Genomic DNA, 19,829 nt, shown 5'->3' with positions numbered 1-19,829 from the left:
ACCACCACCAGATGGACTTTGGACTTCCCAGCCTCAGATACTGTAAGCAATAAATTTTGTTTTCTTTATAAATCACCCAGTTGCAGGTATTTTGTTATAAGCAACAAAAACAGACTAATACTGGGGGTACCAGAGAGAGAACATGTGTGTAAATGCATGTTCATGTATGAGTGTGAATATCATGTGAACATTCAGGTCATGAGGGTTACAGACATGAGGGAGGGAACAGAGGTGTGCGTGTGAGAGAGAGAGGCAGACTAAGTGACCATGCATCTGTCATGGGAGTGTGTGTACATGGAAAGGAGCACATGAGTTACTACCCACAGTGGGGGTGGGAGGTAAAAACCAGTGAGTGTACCCCCAGAGACACATGCACATGAGTGGCAGGCCACTGAGCTGCAGCCTGCAGAGAGCTGGAGAAGGCAGACACAGGTGCAAGAGGGAGAGGCTGGCGTGAGAGGCAAAGTTGTACTCCCTGGAGGCTGGGACCTGGAGGCCAGGCTGCAGTGAGGGCTAGGATGTCTATACTCACCTGGCGGATGAGGGAGGCGTAGGTGAAGGGGGGCCTGACGTCAGCGTTCTTGTAGAACTCGTGATTTTGGGCCAGCTCTGGGGGAGACAGGCAGAGGATGAGGCAGCCAGACGGGGGCCCAGCCTGGAAACCGCCCCTCCCAGTGGTGGCCCCGCAGCCCTGGTGGCCCTCACCTGAGGAGATGGGGGAGCAGAACTTATCACTGCTTCTCCTGCGGGCTGGACCTCCGCTGTGCAAGGAGGCAGAGCTGAGGCCGGGGGGCCGTAGGGGAGTGACAGGGGCAGCAGCCGAGGTCGGCGGGTGCACAAGACCATCTGGGAACGAGTCTGCTGCAGAGATGGTCACCTTGGAGAATGAGGAGGAGCCGGGGACCGTGTTCAGCTGTGAGCAATGGGGAGGATGCTGAGACCAGTGCCCAGGGGTGGGGGCCCCAAGGGTCTAGGGGCTGCGGAGGAGCTCCAGAAAGGTGACAGGGAGGGGAGAGTCACTCACTGGCTGGCTGAAGGGCTTGGGCTCAGAGGGCCGCATGTGCAGGTGGGCCATCATAGCCTGTAACCGCTCGCTCTCCTTGGCGAGCTGCAGAGAGGGGCAGAGCCGGAGGTGAGCAGGAGGCTGTGCCTCAGAGGGGGTGGGCTCCTCTTCCACGTCCCACCCCTCCACCACCAGATTCCTCACCCCCACTCACCTCCATGCCTCAGCATCCCCGCTCCCTGTGTTCCCCACTACCTGAAGGCCTTGGTAATCTGCTGCCCTCCTAGCCCCTCTATATCCTCAAGGCCAGGACAGGGACTGCATGCTCCGTGAAGCCCTCCCCCTCCCTCCTCTGGACGGTGACCCCTAGAGCCCTCCCTGTTGTCCCAGGCTGGAGCCCATCCACCACACCACTCTTCTCCCCAGAGAGGGCAGAGGCCGTGGCTGAACAACACCCAAGTGCCTAGTGCAGTGGCACTTGTGTGTGAGAGGGCTCACGGCAGGAACGGATGAATGATTCATTCACCCCATTCATAAATTCAATAGATCTCTCATGACTACCCTCCCACAGCAGGACACTCTGCTAGGTGCCAGAGGGAAGTAGGGAAATATTGACTGGCTGGCTGCTGGACTGTCCTGAGTAGCTACAGAGTGTCTACAGAGCTCAGACTCAGGAGCCAGACTGCCTGGGTTCTAATCCCAGCTCTGCCACTCACTAGCTCAGGGACCACAGGCAAGTGACTGTAGCTCTCTGTGCCTCTGTTTTCTCCATCTGTAGGATGGGAATAATTGTGGTCCCCACCACACAAGGTTGTTGAGATTCCTTGAGCTATATAGGTAAAGCATATAGTAGAGCACAATTCAAGTGCTTGATATGTTAGCTGTCAATATTATTTTTGTTGTTTTTATGTTGTGTGAGTCTCTTCTGGACTTCCCAGCAGAGATGCCCCAGCCTCGGTTTACCCCTCAGCATCCAGCTGTCCTCACCTCACAACCATGGTAATTAGGACCTAGAAAGCATAAGACGGTGGCTTTGACCATGGGACCCTCCCATGAGACCCTCTCCCTACCAACCCCTCCTGGAAAGTCAGTGCTGTGGGTGGGCAGAGCTGGAGTTCCCACCCCTCCCCCGCCCCCGGCCACACCTGGATCTCCAGCTGCTGCACCACCTGCATCTGTACCCGGCACTGGGCCGTGCTGCGGTCGTCCAGGGCATGCTCTGTGTTGAGGTGTCTTCGAGGGGAGGAGGGGGTAGAGGAGAGAAAGTTGGCCTGGTTTTCCTGTTGTCACCACCCTCCCGTCCCATCCTCTAATCCCTCCCACAGCCTGAAAAGCAGACAGACCAAGAGATACAAATAGGAGAAAGAGGTGGGAAAACGGGACAGCGGAGGAAGGCTTCCTTCTCTCTTCTCGTCAGCTTCCTTTGATGTCTTTGCTAAAATCCCAGCTACAGAGAGATCTGATTGCAAATGAACTAATTAAGTAAACCTCTGACGAAGCGTGAAAACAATTTGTTTGACCCTGATGCTGCAAGGGTCTGGGAGACGGCAGAGTTAATCAGTCAGTGACAGAGCCTGGCATGCTGTGGCAGCTGGCTGCCTGCTGCCAGCCGCCTGTCCGCCTCCCGCCTGCCTGTCCACCGGCCCTCAGCCATCACTAGGCCGTCACTCTCCTGGCTAGATCTGGAGGGAGGCTGGGGAGGGTGGCGGGTAGAGAAACGCTTACATCTGTCCTTCCCTTCTCCTCATATCCCCCACCCTGTTCTGGGGGTAAGGTGGGGAGGCTGCAGGCCTGGGAATATAGGTGGGGTGGGTGATCAGGGAGTTGATAGGGGACAAAGAAGCAGCTAGGCTTCCCTGGAGTGAGGATGGTAGGACAGCTAGTGACTGAAGGCCCTGAAGGGGCAAGCTAGGTGGCAGGCTGGCAGGGGGAGATGAAGGGTCCTGAAGGAAAAGCCTGCTGGTGGGGGGCTGGGGTGACACCCACTTGATAAATTGGCCCAGGTCTTCACACAGGGTCTCACAGCCTGGCCACTTGCACTCTCCATGTCCGTAGAGGGGGTGAGAGCCAGGGGTGTCCTCATGGGAGGAGCTGGGGGAGCAGAGGGAGGTGGTGGTCAGGGATCCCGAAGACCCCAGCAGCCCCAGGCCTGGCTCAGCACCAGCTCCCCTGCTGGTGATGTTTCTGTCCCTAACACAGGTTTCCCAGAGAACGAGCATAATTTTGTATGCCCTGGAAGAGGGCATCAATTTCCAGGTCCCTGAGATCCAATCCCTCCCTCCCAGTCCCCACCAAGGTGCCATCCCTTGGGGTCTAGGTCTGTCCTTGTGCAGGACTGCAGCACCCCCTCCTAGCCTGGGCCCTGTACCTGTCTCTCCGAGATGTGAGCACAGTGGGCTGTCCGTTGGGCAGGGTGTGGTGGGAGAGGGGAGGCGAGACCTTGGAGGGGGCGGCAAACGAGGTAGCGGTGGTGGCTGTGCCGGTGAGGTCCAGCCCCTCCTGCTTGACACTATCCTCGGCAGGCTGCCCAGGGGCACCCTCACCCTTCCACAGTTGGGGCAGGTCCGTCGGGCATACGGCTGCTGCAGGAGAAACGGGAAGGCTGGCAGGGCTCTGGGAACACATGGGGCCTCTCACCTCATCCCTGGGAGCAGGGGCTGCCTGCTCTTGGGTACAGGGAGGGCAGTGGGGCTGGTCTGGGAGGGGATGGGGTGGTGGGCCGCTCACCTTGTGGGAGAGTCTGGAGGGGCCCCGAGGCTTGGCTGGGCTGCAGGCTGACCAGTCCTTGCCTCTGCAGGTTGAGCAGGTGCTGCTGCTGCAACTGTTGCATTTGCAGGAGCTGCTGCTGGAAGGCCAGCTGCTTATTCCCCAGTGCCTGGTGGGGAGCCCGAGGAGGCGGGCAGAGAGGGGTGCCATCAGCCTCAGGCATGCCATCTGGCCCCCACCCTGCGGCCACCCCCTCCCAGGGCCTGTCAGCCCCCGGAGCTGTCGTTGTGGCGTCTGCAGCTGTAGCTTCTCTGCTCCCGGCCCAGCTTCCATAGGGCTGCATGCCTCCTTGCAGTAAACACACGCATGCACGCACACACGCACGCGCGCAAGCACACAGCCAGACCCAGACACGCAGCACGACGCCCTCCCTCCTCCCACCTTCTGTTGCTTCAGCTCCCTGCACCGCAGCTGTGCGTGCCTGGCAAGGGAGGGGGGTGCTTCTCATCACAGTGATCGATGAGCCTGTCAGACTCTGGGGGCCAATCCTGCCTGGTGGGCACCCTTCCCATGTGCCCAGGGTGCCCCCCTTATGCTCCCCCCCAGCTCCTCTCCTCTCTTGCTTTCTAGCTACAGAGAATCAAGGAATTGGCGGGACTTCAAAAGATCAGCATCAGCTGGTCATGGGGACACAGGCTCAGGGAACAGTTACCTCACCACTGCCCAGGCACTGGTTCGCTGGCTCCATTTTACCCCCCATCTGTCCCCCCAGATTCAGTTCACACAGGCACTGACAAGTCAGATTGTCAGCAAGTCTTTTCTCAGCCCAAGAGCCAAGCATGTCCTGGATGTCTGGGAGGCAGGGACATCTCTGCTTGCCTGCCCTAGGGTGGGGTGGGGATGGGGGGGACTGGCTATTCAATAAGGAGACAAGAGGACAGAGTCAGCCTAGAGATTTACGGGCAGGTAACACAGTGATTGCAAGTCCATTGAGGGGGAGGCTGAGAGCAGGGAGAATGCCTGAACATCAGGGCAGCCTTCTAGGAAGAGGCAACTTAGAACGGGGCTGTGGTTTAGGCAGCAGGAGGGAGGTGTGTGTCTGGGACATGGTGTAGGGGTCTGCAGGGCTTGGCACAGAAACTTGGGAGCTCTGTGGCCCAGATGGGGTAGGGGATGCAGGCAGGGGAGCTCTGAGAGCAAACCCACAGGGTGAGGGAAGAGGTTGCTGGAGGGGACTGTGCAAGATATCACAAGCAGCCTATCCCATTGGGATAGGCTGAGGTGGGTGGAGGTGGTTTGCTGAGGGACTGCAAGGTTCCCAGCACAAGTAGTGGAGGGCTGAGGGACTGGATTAAGAGACAAGTGGGCAGAAAGGTGGGATGACCATGAGGCAGCTGGACATGTGCGTGAGCCACCAGACACTAACATACTGATGATGTCCACACACATGTGCACAGAGGCAACACTGCACCAGCAAGTAGAGAAAGAGTGAAGGGGGATGAGAGAGACCATTTCCTTCACTGCTCCCTTGATCCTCTCCCCCAACTTTTTCCTGGTTTTTCACTATTCCCACAGGCAATTCTTTCCTGAACACTTCCAGATTCCCAGCCTGTGGCCAGAAGATGTCTGGGGTTGCAGGTGATGGGGGGGGAGGTTCTCTTCAGGGGAGCATCACTGTCTTGGGGGCTGTGGGCCCTGCTGGAGCCTCTTACCTCTTTGGGTTGCTGTTTCCCAGCCTGCTGTTGGGTGAGAAGTTGTAAGTGGAGCTGCTCTTGCTGCTTCTTATAATATTCCTGCAGCTGGGTGGGGTGGAAGGTAGGGGTGGGAGTGGGTGACCATGGGCAGGGGATTGCTGATGCCCAGAACCACCTGTTCTGATACCCAGAACCCTGTCCTGTCTGGACTCCTGTGGGCAGGAGAGGGGAGTTTCAATGAAACATGGCCTGGCAAGGAGACTTTTGCTCTTCCCAGTCAGCCTGGAGGGTCCCTGAGCAGGGACTGGGTGGGAGGGAAAGGGAGGGAGGGGGGAGGTTCGTCCCACAGCTCTGAACCCTCCCTGCCTCGTGGTGGGTCTCCTGAATAGGTCATGGGGACAAGGTGCCAGCACGTTCCAGCACTTTGTCCTTCCCTCGGAGTTCAGGAGATAGAGTGGGGCCAGCACACAGGAAGGGAGCATAGGGAGTGGGGAGTGGCTGCTGAGGACTGACTTTGACCTCCCCCAGCTGCCCTGGAGGAATGCAGATCTGTCTGGCCTGATCAGTCTCTCTGGTTTCTGTGACAGCTTTGGCCCTCAGTAATGTTGGCAGTAAACAGGGTTGGAGGAGGGGGACCCAGCTGCCCTGGGGCTGGACTCACCTGCTGGAGCATCAGTGCCTGCTGCTGCTGGAGCAAGGCCTGAAGCTGTGGGGGTGACAGGATCTGCTGCATCTGTTGGGGGGTAAGCATCTGCGGCGACATCATGGCCACAGACACGGGTACCTGCAGGATTCAGCCCATTAGCCAGCTCACCTTGACACCACCCCCAGGAGAGGCAGCACTTGGGGGCCCACCCATGGAGTGGCAGAGCAGCTCCAAGTAGGGCTGCCTGGGTTCAAATTCTGGCTCTGCTGCCTTCCAGCTGTGTCTCTTTGGACAAGTGACTTACCTCCTTGTTCTTTGTCATTCTTGTCTGTAAAATGGAAATAGCAATAGTGCCTACCTCTCAAGGTTATCATGAAAACCATTAAATTAATGCTTAGGACAAAGCCTGGCCCACGGCAACCTCATAAGGGTTGGCTATTGTTCTAGGATGCGCTGTCCTCGGTGCAGGAAGATTAAACCCCAGTGACACTGGTCAGTAAAACCCAGGCTTTGGAGGGCTTCTCACCTAGTGATGGGGAGAAGCAGCACACCAAGCCATGTCCAACTCCTGCTGGGTCTGTTCTGACACCACCACCAGCAATATGAGCCTGGCTAGCAGGGCAGTCTGAGCCATGGGAAGGATTCAAAAAGAGGCCCCCCTGGCATGAAGACCTGGTCATTGGCCCACTCACGCACACAGCACGCACTCCAGCATACCCCTCTAGATGGCACACACAGTGCCCAGAGCTGAAGCCCAGGCAGCACTGTCGGTACCATGATAATATGTGTGTGCATGTATGTGTAGCTATGTCTACAGTGGGGGGGTGGGGGGTGGGGGAGATGAAGAACAGCAGACAGGCAGTTAGCAGGGCAAGCTTCTACTCCCAGCTCTGTTCTGTGCTGAACTTGCTGTGCGTCAGTCTCCTCAAACATAAAACACAGGGATTGAACTACAACAGATGACTCCTTCTAGCTGGAACTCCCAGGATTCTCAAAGTAGAACAGCTTTTTGCCCCCTGCCCTGGGTTAGGCCTCTATAGGAGGACCAAAGAACCCAGCTACAGGGAAAAGGTTCAGGACGAAGCAATGATATCATTCCTTTCCCAGCCCCACCTCTCCTGAACCCCCAGGCTTGTGCAGCCATGGCCAGCCAGGTCGAAGCTGCTACACTGTCTTGTCCCCCTATTTTAGCAGGACAAGTGCCTTGATGGAGCTGTCTGCCACCCTCACCACCCTGTGAGCCCCATGTGCACAGGTATCTTCTGTAATCTCCTCTCTTCCTCCCAAGCCCTGGCAGAGTGCCCAGCACACAGTAGGTACTCACTAAGTGTTTGCTCCCCTGAGCTGAAATGCCTTTCCCGGCAGATTGAGGCCCCCTCTGCTGGCCCTGGGGCAGGAAGGGAGGGGTGAGGGCCAGCCCAGTCAGGGAAGAGTGTTGTGCAGGGACTTGTCCTGGGCAATGACAGGTTAGGTCCCCAGGCCCCACCCCCCCAGTCTCAGCACCACCTGTGGGGCAGGGGAGAAGGATTTGGTTTTCTTCTCAATTCCTGGCAGGGGCAGACTCAATCTTGAGCCACCCCTTAAGCCACAGATTAGGAAATCCCCAGGCAAAGGAGCAACCAGGGAGGTGCAGTGACTCTAGGGGAGTCGGAGAACTCCCACTGCTCTTTCTTGTCACCTATCCCATAACCAGTGGCCGAACCCCACTCGTGGAGTAACAACCCAGCTTTTTGGTCATGGACATACCACGTACATGAAGGCTCTCAGAGACCTCTAAGCCAGTGGCGGATGTGCCACATTAGCCCTTAGGAGTGGTTTTTGTTTGTTGCTTTTCCATCTCATTTCTACCAGTGAGATTAGAGAGGTCTCGCTGCTTTAAGTGGCAGGGTTGGGATTCAAGCCCCAGTCTGGTCTTTGTACTCCACAGTTCCCAGGGTCTCTGCATCCTACACTGCCTGCCCCGCCCCCCCCAGCAGGTCTTGAGAATGGTTAGGGAGCGCATATGAGAACGGGACCATCCGGGGGCTCAAGGGGCCGATGAGGCCAAAATCCCAAACGCAAACTCCCCTCTCTACAATTGTACCCCAGAAGAGCTCTCTGGAAAGCCAGACTGCAGGGCTGTTATGGTCCTCACTCTCTGAGGGGTTTGGGGGTGGGGCAGACAATGGCACAGACCCACCCCCTTGCAGAGTCAACTCCTGTGTCTGTTGTTGGGTGCCCTGGAGGCAGCTGGGGTGGCTGCTCAAAGAGCTTGGGTTTTGCCAGCTGAAGACTTGGGTTGAAAAACCGTAGGCTGGGAGTGCCCAACACCAAGGAGGTATCACAGACTGTCATTTCTTTCTTCCTTCTATTGGGCCACCCAACAAAGAGAGGCACTGTGGTGGTGGTGAGCTCAGAGCACTGGGTTTCTGAGTCAGGTGAACTAGGCTCTTGCTCCTGATACTTACTAGTCTTTGAAATCTCAGGCCCCATTTCCCTGTCTGCTGACTGGGATCTGGAACACCTATCCTCGCCGCCTCACATGACTGCACAAAGAGGATGCTGTTGACTGCTTATTACGTGCCAGACACTTGGCTAAGCCCTTTATGTATATCATCTCACTGAATCTTCACAGAAACCCTGTGAGGAGGGCATCATCATTACCACTTCACAGATGAGAAAAGTGAGGCCTAGAGAGGTTAAATAGCCTGCCCTGCCCCCAAAGGGACAATGAGAGAGGGGTGAGTGACAGTGATTTGTATCCCATTAAATTTTATGTAAATGTAAAGAAAATCACTTTTTAAAACTTTCTGGATTTTCCCTTTCTCCTCTTTTCTATTCTTTTCCTCTCTCCTGTAGGGCACTGTGCAGCAAGGGTCACTTAGGACCAAAGCACCAGCCACTCATTCTCATTGCAGAGAGCTGAACTAGAGGAGACGAACATGGCCCACAGCAGGAAAGACTGAGACCAGACACCCAGAAGACCTTTCCGGGCACCAGGACTGAGAGTAGCATGTAAGAAAGGATGTAGCATTTCCTTCCCAGGGGCTTTCCTACTTGGAGGCAGGGGAATGGACAAGATGACCCTGCAAGGCCTCCTTGGCCCCTGCCGGTCCTGCCTCTTGGCTGAACAGCTGGCTGCAGAGGCTACTACAGATATAGGATGGGTCATCTCATGTGCACTTGTCATAAGGTGGTCCAAAGGGTCCAGAAGGGTGAGCAAGGTGGTTGCCACAAGCTGATCTCCTGAGCTGCTCTGCCCATACCCTTTGGAGATCTGAGAACTGAGCTGGAGCTCCCCTGGTGTCCCCACTGGCCCCTCACCAGGCTGGTATGTATCAGGATGGGCACTCATCAGCTAGTAGGCTCAGCAAGGCCTGTGAATCACCATCTGGAGAGTGGCCAGGGCAGCTAAATGCTCACTAAAGCCCTGGAAGCATGAGCTCCAGGCTAAATGCTGGCAGCTGCCTCAACCCCTCCCTCAGGACCCTGCTCAGGGCCCCACGCCTTCTACCCACCATGAATACAGTGTGCTGGGTTAGATGGCCTGCCCAGAAGGAACAGGGACAGTGCTTGACATAAAGAAAGCTTATCTGGCAACTGAGGGTTGGGATGGATGCAATTTGGTGCCAGAGTCAAGGACCCAAATTCAATTTCTTGAGTATGGGGTCTGGGATCCCTGGGTGAATGTGGAGCAATGTGGGGAGATCAGGCTGGAGCTTGGTTTGGGTTAAACTCCCTTGCAAATGACCAGAAGGAAGTTCTCAGACTGATTCTGGGTTGGAGCTGCAGCAAGAAAGATTAGTGGTGGGATATCAAGAAGAACTTCCAGATGGGGAGGGCAAGAGAGCCAAGGGGCCTGGCCCTAGATACTTCTCCTCTCCCCACCCCCAACTCTCAGCTACCTGTGCTTTGTGCTGCCTTCTATGATCAACCTCTCTCTGCCTGGGACCCAGGCCTAAGCACAACCAGGTAATCTCGCTAGGCTGGAGCTGGAGACCTAATCTGGTTTTGGAAACTCAGCTCACACTGGAGGCAAACATGGCTGGGAGGCAAGCGGGCAGGCAACCCTGTTGGTGGGAGAGGGCAGAGCGCTGTCCTGTGGGGACCACTGGGAAAGGGGCTGCCATCAATCTCCCTTCATTACCCATTTCACTCAAGTTCCAAATCAACAAAATGCTCTTTTCCTTTCAGGTAAGGTGTCTCACCCTCCCCTAAACCCCCACTGGCTTTGAGCTCAGAGAAAAGCTATTTCTAGGCCCTGGAACTTATTTGGGACAGAGACCCCACCTCCTTGGACACTGTAAACTTGGGGGTGGAGGTGGGAAGCAAGGAAGGTATCCAGGGCTGGAGGAGATAGGGATCAACAGTCAAGGCTCTAGGGTCCTGGGAAGCTCAGACATGGCCCTGAGAACCCCCATCTCCCTGGGATCCAGAACACCATCAGCCCAGGTGTCTGTATCTGGGTGTTGCTGGTGTTCGTTACTGGTACCAAGCACAAAGCAGAACAACAATGGAGAGATTAAATGTGCAAGTTCTGGAGCTTGCTGTTTAGGTTCAAATCCGGCTATGCCCCTTATTAGTGGTATGACTTTGGACAAGTTACTCAACCTCTCTAGACCTCAATTTCCTCATCTGCAAGATGGGGTTAGTCAGCACCTACCCCACAGGGTTGTGAGGATAAAATGAGGTGACACTGTAAAGTGCTTGTTGTCCGCCTTGTGGTAAGCACTCTGTAAATGTCCACTGTTAGTTTAGGAAGTACATGGCATTTGTTGAATGCATGAATGAATCAATTACTGGGAGGTAACGAAGCAAGGAGGGAGAAGGCCTGAGAAAAAGGATCATTTTATCTGTGTCCCTGATCCCCAAACCTCTAGACCTCTCTCACTGTGGAGGGAGAGGGTCTCCTAAGGAGGACTCCTAGCCTCCCTTCCTCTGAATTATCCCAGAGCTTGTGCCCCTAGCACCTAGCTGGGAAGTCCTTTTTGAGGCCTGACCTCAGTCCCTCCAACTTCCATCATGTTCCTTCCCTCTTGCCTTGGGTCAGCAGGCCCTTTCTGGTTGGGGGAACATTCTGGTTCCCTGTCTTACCTCCCAGTTGTTAGAAAGGGGTACACTATGCTGAGCCCAGTGTGAGAAGGATTCAGAGCAGCAGCCCGAAGGCCACTTCAGATGCAGGGAGTGTATGTGGAAGGGGTCATTAATTTAGAGACACAGTCCCGCCATCACATGTAAAAACCTTCTACATTATTGTAGCAAGTGCAAGAACTTTCTCTTCCTCCTTTTACTGACTTTCCAGATTTTGTCCTCCCCTCCTCCACCCCAGGCCACACCCCCTCTTTGCCCAACTCCTCCCCATTGAGGGTTGTCTCATTAGGTTCCAGATTTTTAAAAAGGGGCTACTGCTAAGGTTGCAAAATGCTTTCTGAACATAAACTCATTTTATATAAAACCCAGATACTCTGTCAGGGCACTGGAATCTCCCCCAGGACAAAATCCAGTGCTGGGCTCTGCTCTGAGCACCCTGCACCCCATGCCACTCTCCTCCTCACTTCCCTCCGCACCCCACCCTGAGAGTCCAGAGGCTCAGGATCATGCCCACTCTTCCTCCCTTAGATAAACTTCTTTTCAAAGCCCCGGCATAATCCTCTCCCCAGTTCCGAGCCTACCCCGCTGCTGTGGGGAGGGGTGGAGGAAGTGGGGCTGCCGGGCTGCATGCGCAGGGGGAGGGCAGCGGCTGCCTGATTGTGACCCATCCCGGACTCAGACTGCAATTTTCCCAAGTTCTTTGTGACAGAAAAGGTAAACAGAAGGCCTGGCTTCCCCCCCCCCCCCCCCCCACAGATCTCCCCTCCTCCAGCCAGCCAGATGGGCTGGCAAGCTGGGGGGAGGGGAGAAGGGGAAAAAAGGGCAGATTGTGCAAAGGAAAACAAAAGAGACAGAGACAGGAAGAGACAGGAAACACAGAGAGACTGGGAGAGAGTGAGTCGGTGGGTGAGTGATAAGGGGAGGGGACAGGAGGGGGGACTCGGTGACCATGGCAACTGAGAGAGCCTGGGAGGGGCTGAGACCCAGAACAGAGAGGGACAGACAGAATGACCGCAGGACAGAGAAACAGAAACATGAGCAGTGACCGAGAGAGGCCATGCAGGGAAGAGGAAACAGTGAGAGAGGTAGAAAGAGACAGTGAGAGCTGCAGACAGACAAACTCTGAGCGACAGGGACAGAGGCCAGCCCAGGGCCTGGCTGAGCAGGTGGAGATGAGAGAGAAAGTGGGAGTTCCCTCATCACGCTCCCGCAGCGAATGCATTTCCTTCTAGAAGGCTGCCCACTTTTTGGCTCTGGGGGCTGGCAAGAGCACTTCTCCAACGGGTTCTTGCTCCCCCACCTTGTGCCAAGCCCACCCTCCAGACCTGGCCCTGCCCAGCCCCAGCGCGGGCAGGGTGCCCTCCTCACCTGTACGGCGGAGGCAGACTGTTTGCTGTCGTTATTCCCCGGGGAGCTCAGGCTAGAGGCCTGTTGCAGCAGGAACTGCCGGGCCACCTGGAGAGCCTGCAAGACAGGGGCTGAGTCAGTGCTGCTGCCCGAGCAGTGGCCCAGGAGGCCGCCTGTGGGATCCTGGACTCAGGTACAGTTTGGAGTGGTAAAAGGGTCACGGGTCCATATGGGCTTAGGGAAAGGATAGAGGTAGAAATCACTAAGAATGAATGGTCAGGGTTTAGGGGTCAGAGCTATAGGGACTCACCCTGGACCCAGTAAGTTTTTGTTAGGACTCAGTGGGGACAGCAAATGGAAGGACCAATGGAAAAAAGGACTCCAGTACAGGGGGTGAACTCAGGGTATTAAGAATAGGTAATATTCGTTGAGCACCTACTATGTGTCAGATACTTTACAGGCAAGATCTCACTTAATTCTCCCCTGTGAGACTGTGAGGTAGGGATTTATCAGCCCCATTTTACAGATGAGGAGACTGAGTCTCCAGGAGGTTACGTAATTTGTCCAAGATCATATAGCTAGGAGGTATCAGAGCAGGATTTGAGCCCAGGAAGCTTGGCTCCAAGGCCATCTGCCTTACTGGGTGGTCAGTCTCAGGGCTAAGGGAGTAGCATTCACTATGCAGAGCACACAGCTGGGAGGATGAGGGTAGAATCTAGGGTTCAGTAATACAGGGTCTGAACACTGAGTGGCTTTCTCAGTTCAGGGAATGTGGGTGCAAGGCCTCAGGGCACTGGAGTAATTAGATCAAGTCATAAAGGGTGTGTTTGTACTATCAGCTAAGATACATGCACTGTGGTGGTCTGGGCTTGGAGGCCACAGTGGCTTGGACTGAACTCTAGCAGGTCAATATGACAGTCAAAGAGTCAGGGGGCCTGGGAGGTGGGCAGATGGACAGTGAGATGTCTGGTAGGAGAGTGAGGGGTCAGAGAGGCCCAGGACATTCTCTGTAAGGCCAGGTAAGCCCTCCAGTCCCACACTCTGGGTCAGCAGGGGTTCAGAGGCAGGGGATGTGAGCACCTTTCCTGAATCCACATTCCAGGAGCACAAAACCTGCCCGCCTACAGGTTCCTCAAAGACCCTCTTGAAAGCCAGAGCAATTGTGTCCAGGTCTTTGACACGGGGCTCTGGCATTAGGCAGACCTAGGTTTGAATCCCAGCTGTGCTGCTTACCAGCTGTGACCTTGGGCAAGTTATTCCAACTCTCTGCAGTCTCTTTATCTGCAAAACTGGGACACTACCCATCTCTGAATCACTGGGGGGGATGAAAGGGCCGATGCTTGGCATCTAGCTGGCATTTGGGAAGTGTCCACTCCCTTCTCTTCTCGTTAATCTGATGTTTCTCTACTTTACTTCCTCCAGCCTCTCCCTAATACAGCCTGGTGCCCAGTGCACTTACTAGATGGGCCTGCCTACTTGTGGCTCACTGTCACATCTGTCCACACACGTGTTTCTTCTCATATGGACTTCTATTTTACCCTGCTGCAAGTAGGTTCAAGGCAAAACCTTTCAAGGTGGGCTGTGGATACGGCCCTCACCACTCAGCAAACACGGAATGCCCACTGTGTGCCAAGCACATATACACACTCACCTTTGGGCCCTTTCTTCACTGTATTGAACAGCTGGGCCTTCCCTGAGGCTTAAATCTGGTTTACCCTAGGATGGCATTTAAATATACACTGGTGTATCTATGGGAACGTGTCCCCTAAGCAAACCCGCAGTTATGATTGGCCTGTTCCTCACAGATCTTAAACCTCCCCCACCCCACTACTTCCCCTGGGCCTCACACCTGGACAAGCACCCTGGGCTCCCAGATGTAGGGAGGATACCTCTTCAAGATTCACTTCAGAAAGTAGAAATGCTCTGAGAGGCTGTGGAAAGAGGGTTGGGGATGAGGGGGTTGAGGAGAGGCAGGGAGGTGGCCAGGTGGTCATCAGGAAGGAGCCTCTGCCTCTGTGACCCTGCTTTTACTGACTTCCTGCAGGTCTTTGTTCTCCAAAGGTGGAGGTAGGGTGGAGGGGGTATGGGGTCAGAGGTCAGGGGCAAGGTTGGGGGAAGAGTATGGCTCAGAGGAGCCGACCAGCCCAGGTGTCCAAAAGGGGAAGTTAGTCAGGGTGGGGAGATGAAGCACCCCAGATCCCTGGAGAGGAGAGGAGAGCAGTAAGGGAGGGGTTCCCAGGGGGAAGTTAGGGGAAGAGGCCTGCTCAGTCTTCTGGGGTTGGGGAGGAATGACCAGGGGAGTTGAATTTACTCCCCACTAACTCTAACTTTGTGGTCTCCTGCAGCATGAAATTACAAGATTTATAGGAAAAAAATGACAGTGTCTTGCAATCTCATTCCTGTCAGACCTCCCTCCCTGTGACAGCCACCCCCCTGCCGACTTTCTTCCCCTTGCTTCTGCCTCTTCCAGGACCTCTACCTTTTAGGCCAGATGAGAGAGAGCCAGGTAGGACGGTAGGCCTAGCCAAGGCTGTCCCCTCCCCTGACTCCCCACTATTCCTCCACTAGGTCCTCACTCAACTCACTCATGCCTTCATTCACATTTATGAAGTGACTGCTGTGTGCTGGGAAACATGCTAGGGGCTCGGGATACTGAGAAACAGAACACCATCCCTGCCCCTAGGGCTCTGGGCTCAGATTCTGTGATGAGACTCTTACATAGAGAATAATGAGCTAGTCAGCCTGAAGTGGTGGTGGTGGTACCAGAGCCCAGAGAAGGTGGTGGGTACTTCTGCCTGGAAGTCTGGGAAGGCCTCACAGAGGAGATGGCAGGACTAACTGGAGTCCTGAAGGGCGAGCTCACCACGTGGACAAGGAGGGTCACATCCATCACTCTGAGGCACCAGGTATATCTACACTGCCTGCTGGCACTGGAGCCTGTAGATCTCTGGGCCACCTATCTCTGATAGACATGGGAAATAACGGGCCCTGATACTCACAGGTCCATCATCTTTGATGATGCCAACCAGATTGGAGCCTCCTTGAAAGCGTGGATGTTATCAGTGTAGCTGTGAGCCCCCACCCCAGCCATCAGCGTGCAGCAGACATGCCTATTCATTTTCGTCTAGGCTGACAGAGTTTAAGAGCCAACATTTGTATAGTGCCTTGCAGTTTTCAAAGTGCTTCTACAGACATTTGAAGCTTCACAACACTGAGCAAGGCAAAGCAGGTATCATTGTCTCCATTTAACAGACAAGGAAACTGAAGTCCCAGGTCCCACAGCTAGGAAGTAGAAGAGTCCAGACACCTGTGATTCTCAGTCCCCCATCCCCACCCCACTGAGGGGCCTCCATGATCTCACACATGGTCCAGCGAAGCCCTCAAATCTGCCTTCCCCCGAATCTCGCGTGTTTTCAGCTCTCTGGGTGTGAAAGGAGGTAAAGCTGGTTGAAGAAGAGGGAAAAGACCAAGAAAGGAATCTCTAGGAGAAACCTGGGCTCAGTTTCACTTTCCTAGGGACTAGAGATACCCAGACACAGCCCTGGGTGGTAAAGGCATTTAGACACCTACACCAGGGAGAAGCCATCACAGAAATTTGGGGGGTTGTGGGGGGTGGCAGAGAGGAAAACTGAGAGCCACTGGCCTCTTAAGCCTCATTTTCCTGTTCCCTTGGACTGCAAACCAAATGCCCAGCTCTGTGTTTCAGGGATAAGGTCTAGCTTTCCTCTAAGGGAGGCAGTGCCGTCTATTCAGTGTATGTACCCTGATCAGAGAGATCTGATCCAAGTCCTGGCTCCACCATATAGTGAGTGACCTTGGGTAAGTCACTTATCCTCTCTGAGCCTCGGTTTCTTCCTCAGCAAAACTGGAACAACCCACACTTACTTTCCAGGGGTGCTGTGAAGAGTACACAGGACCTTGTGCATGGAGGATTTAACACAGTTCCTGGCACTCAGTGGGTCCTGGATGAACATTAACTATTGTTCTTGTTATTGATTTTTCACCAGGCAGCTCCTGGTCATCTGCCAGGTGCCACCCAGAAGGCCTTGCTAACCAAACCTTCTTCTAGCCACACACCTCCCACCACTCCCCCTCAAGCCTAAGAACTCAGTCTTGCTAATGAAGCTGAACTCTCCTCCCCCCATCCCCCATTCAGAAGTCATTAGCAGGATCTCTGCAATTAGGAACAAATGGCTTATAACGGATGGCATCCAGGGAGGGCAGCTGGGATGGAGGGGGAATGGCTTTGAGGGAGGCTATTGAAAGAAAAACAAGTCTTGGGGCAGTGGAGTCTCTCACCCCCAGGATGGGACCACACCCCCATTTCTGTTTCTGAGAATTCAGGGGTGGGGGTGGGGGGAAAGGGTCATCCTCTCTGAGGAAGCCAGGTGCAGCACTGTTTACCAGTCCTTTTGTCAGGTCAGTGTTGGGGTCCCAGCCTTATTCTGTCTGTGTTTGGGAGGGCAGGCATGTGGTAATCAGGGAGACAGCTTGAAGGGCTGTTGAGAATGCAGAAATAGAATCACACGGACCACAGCCCTGGTGAGCTGCCAGTGTCAGAGGGTATCTAGTCCAGTGTTTTTCAAATTGCGGGTCATGATCTAGTAGTAGGTCATAATATCAATTTAGAGGGTCAAAAGACAGGAATTTTATATACAAACACATTTATATTTACATTGATCTTGTTCACTTTATAGATGAGGAAATGGAGATCCGGAGAGGGGTGGTGACTTGCCCAAAGAGACACAGTGGCAGAAGCAGAACCTGAAGCTACCGGGCCTGAAACTAGGCTCTGCACGGGGAAGAGGAGCCAAGAGGTGGCAAAGCGGGCTGGAGGACGCACCAGCAAGCTCTGGTTTAATCTGTATTGTGGTGAGGGGCAGCCAAGATAAATACAATTCAAACTTCTTTTGTCTGCCTCTGGCTAATTTTGGTAAAATTGGGATTTAGTCTTATCTAAATTGTCTTGATAATTAGTTTTCACTGGGGGTTGGCTGGATTTAGGAGAAGGGGGGACTAGAAGGGAGTTTGAGGGTGCTGGCTCTACTCACCCCATCCCAAACCTGAAAAGCAGTCTTAGAAAAGCCCATCACCTTTACCCCTCAGGCCACAGTATGACTTGCTATGCATTTGCCAGTAATTTAACGAGTAGTTACTAAGGTCCACAGGCATTCACACTGTGCTAGGCACTGGGCATGCAGCATATTTGCTTTAATGGGGCTCACATTTTGATGGCCTGATAGAGACACTAAACAGAGTGACAAGCAAACTCTGAGATAGTGGTGTTACACAGACGATGGCTGGCTGCTTAGGGTGTGTGGCCTGCAAAGGCCTCTCTGAGGAGACACACATCAGAAGGGAGCTCTTCCAAGGGAGAGCGTTCAGGGTAGAGCAATCAGATGGTACAAGGGCCCTGAGGGGGAAAAGCTTGGTGCATTAGAACTAAAAAGGTCAGTGAGGCCAGCAGAGCAGCCTGAGAGGTGTGCAGGGCCAGGTCATATAGGGACAATGACTTTTTGTTTCATTCTACACTTGAGGAAAAATTGCTGGAGAATTTTGAGCAGTAAGTGATATAATCTTTGAATGTATATAACCTAATCGACTGATAGTAAACTATCACTGATAGGTGACTAATAAATCCTCATTGATTTGAGTTAAACAGGAAACACCTCTTCATCCATTCCTCAAAATGCAACTCCTCAGGGACCAGAGGGTAGAGGGAAGAGGTGCAGGGAGAGGGGTCAGAGGTCAGTGGCCCCGGCCACTGAGGGCACTAACCTGGAGAGACAAAAGTTCTTGACCAGTCAGGTTTTGTCCTCCAGCAAAGAGACATAAAAATGAAATTATACAGAAAAGAGGGACAAGGAAGGTGGGGAGAGGAGACCATAAACCCCTGAAGTGATTCTACACCTTTTTCCCTTGGGGAAAAAAAAAAGCTTTTTGGAAAAGGCTATAAATTTTCTTTACACCTACCTCATAAAAATGACATTGGTGCATTCTCAAATTAGAACCATTCAAATGAAAACCAGCAATGCACAGACAAAGGCCCACATGGGTGGGAGACTCACATCCTGGGTGCAGAGCCTTGGTTTCAGGACCCCTTCCCAGCCAAGAGCCTTGAAAATGCCTCATCTTGTCAAGGAACTGGCTTCAAGGAGATGAAAATTAACAACTGAACCCAGCAGTACAAAAAAGTGGGATCCTTGGAGGGGATCCTTCATTCTGTCCTTCTCCATGCCACTGCTGTCAAATCCGGGTGGCAGCAGTGGCCAGCGCTTCCACTGACAGTGCGCCCCCCAGCCACCCAGCTCCTCCAGGCCAAAACCAGCTCAGCAGAGGTGCTGCTGGAAGAGGCAGAGCCCAGGAGTGTCAGGTGCCAGAAGGGACAGTGTCTGGCCTCTGGCAAGGAGCTGAAATCACTGAGGAGGTAGTCAAGGGTTAACAGCGGTGGGATTTTGGTGGTGTTAGGAGATGGCTCCCAAATACACATCCTGCCCCCTGCCTGTATCTGTGGAATTCTCTGAAGTGGGTCTATTCTGAGGTCTGCATCCTGAGCTGCTTCACCCTAGTAACTCCTGCAAGGGACTATAAGTGTGGGATTCAGAGTGGGGCATTGGGGCACAGGCAGTTCTCTTCCTAATGACAACCATTAAGGCCTCTCAGAATAAAGGAGCTTCCCAGGAGAAAAACTAGCTCATCCACTGAGGGTTCCAGGCTGAGTTCTGCTCTGGATGGGGTGGTCCTGGATTGCAGCCTTCCCCGCTTCAATCCTCACACCAAATTCTTCCCCCTCAGAAGAAGAAACATTCACCTATCTTCCCCAAAGTCCTAATCAGTAGGGACAAGAACTCTGCCATAAAGAGGGGATGGGGGAGAGAAAAAGAGAGGGTCTCAGAATCCCATATATGGAGGGAAGTCAAGAGGCTTTCCTGTTGGCGGAGTGGGCTGGCTCCTTCCTAGTCCTAGGAAAGCAGGTGTCTAAAGACAGCCACCCCCCTGCCCCCCCACCCCCCCACCCCAGCCATGAGCCCTTTCCAGTACCCTCATAGTACAGCTCCCTACTCGGGGAAAACAAAACAGGGAGGCCTTTGGCTTAGGAGGGGTACAAGAAGGGGGGTGGTTAAGGCCCTCTCTCCTGAAACATCCTCCCTCAGCCTCACCCCAGGGCACCTCACTCCCTTGACCCACCCACATCTCACCTGCCCTCCTCTCCTTTCGCAGCAGCTGGTATAAACTGGTGTGAAGTCTCTAAGCCTCCCGTCTAGGACTTCAGGCCCCAACTCTCCCTCCACATGCCTACCACCTCCTAGGGAGGGGCTCATTCTCCAGAAGGAAAAGGAGAATCCAGGTGTGGGACCAGAGA

General features: G+C 54.1%; 1 protein-coding gene across 7 annotated transcripts in view; it reads right to left on the bottom strand.

The window, feature by feature from the left end:
• The window catches only part of FOXP4 (forkhead box P4), a 50,324-nt gene that overhangs the window by 8,680 nt on the left and 21,815 nt on the right, over positions 1-19,829 (bottom strand). For 2 of the 7 annotated variants that reach the window (XM_063096167.1, XM_063096168.1), the window contains exons 3-12: positions 12,488-12,583; positions 6,065-6,187; positions 5,422-5,508; positions 3,731-3,878; positions 3,372-3,585; positions 2,990-3,094; positions 2,149-2,236; positions 1,025-1,108; positions 706-913; positions 533-609 (exon numbers count right to left, since the gene is read on the bottom strand). In XM_063096167.1, the coding sequence (XP_062952237.1) occupies positions 533-609; positions 706-913; positions 1,025-1,108; positions 2,149-2,236; positions 2,990-3,094; positions 3,372-3,585; positions 3,731-3,878; positions 5,422-5,508; positions 6,065-6,187; positions 12,488-12,583 (1,230 nt within the window). The remainder of the gene's footprint in view (positions 1-532; positions 610-705; positions 914-1,024; positions 1,109-2,148; positions 2,237-2,989; positions 3,095-3,371; positions 3,586-3,730; positions 3,879-5,421; positions 5,509-6,064; positions 6,188-12,487; positions 12,584-19,829) is intronic. The other 5 variants (XM_063096170.1, XM_063096169.1, XM_063096171.1 and 2 more) reach the window with 5 other exon arrangements.

Source organism: Cynocephalus volans, chromosome 5 (assembly GCF_027409185.1).
Source record: "Cynocephalus volans isolate mCynVol1 chromosome 5, mCynVol1.pri, whole genome shotgun sequence".
Classification (NCBI taxonomy): domain Eukaryota; kingdom Metazoa; phylum Chordata; class Mammalia; order Dermoptera; family Cynocephalidae; genus Cynocephalus; species Cynocephalus volans.
The sequence above is the reverse complement of the archived record's forward strand: the minus strand, read 5'-3'. Positions and strand labels throughout refer to the sequence as shown.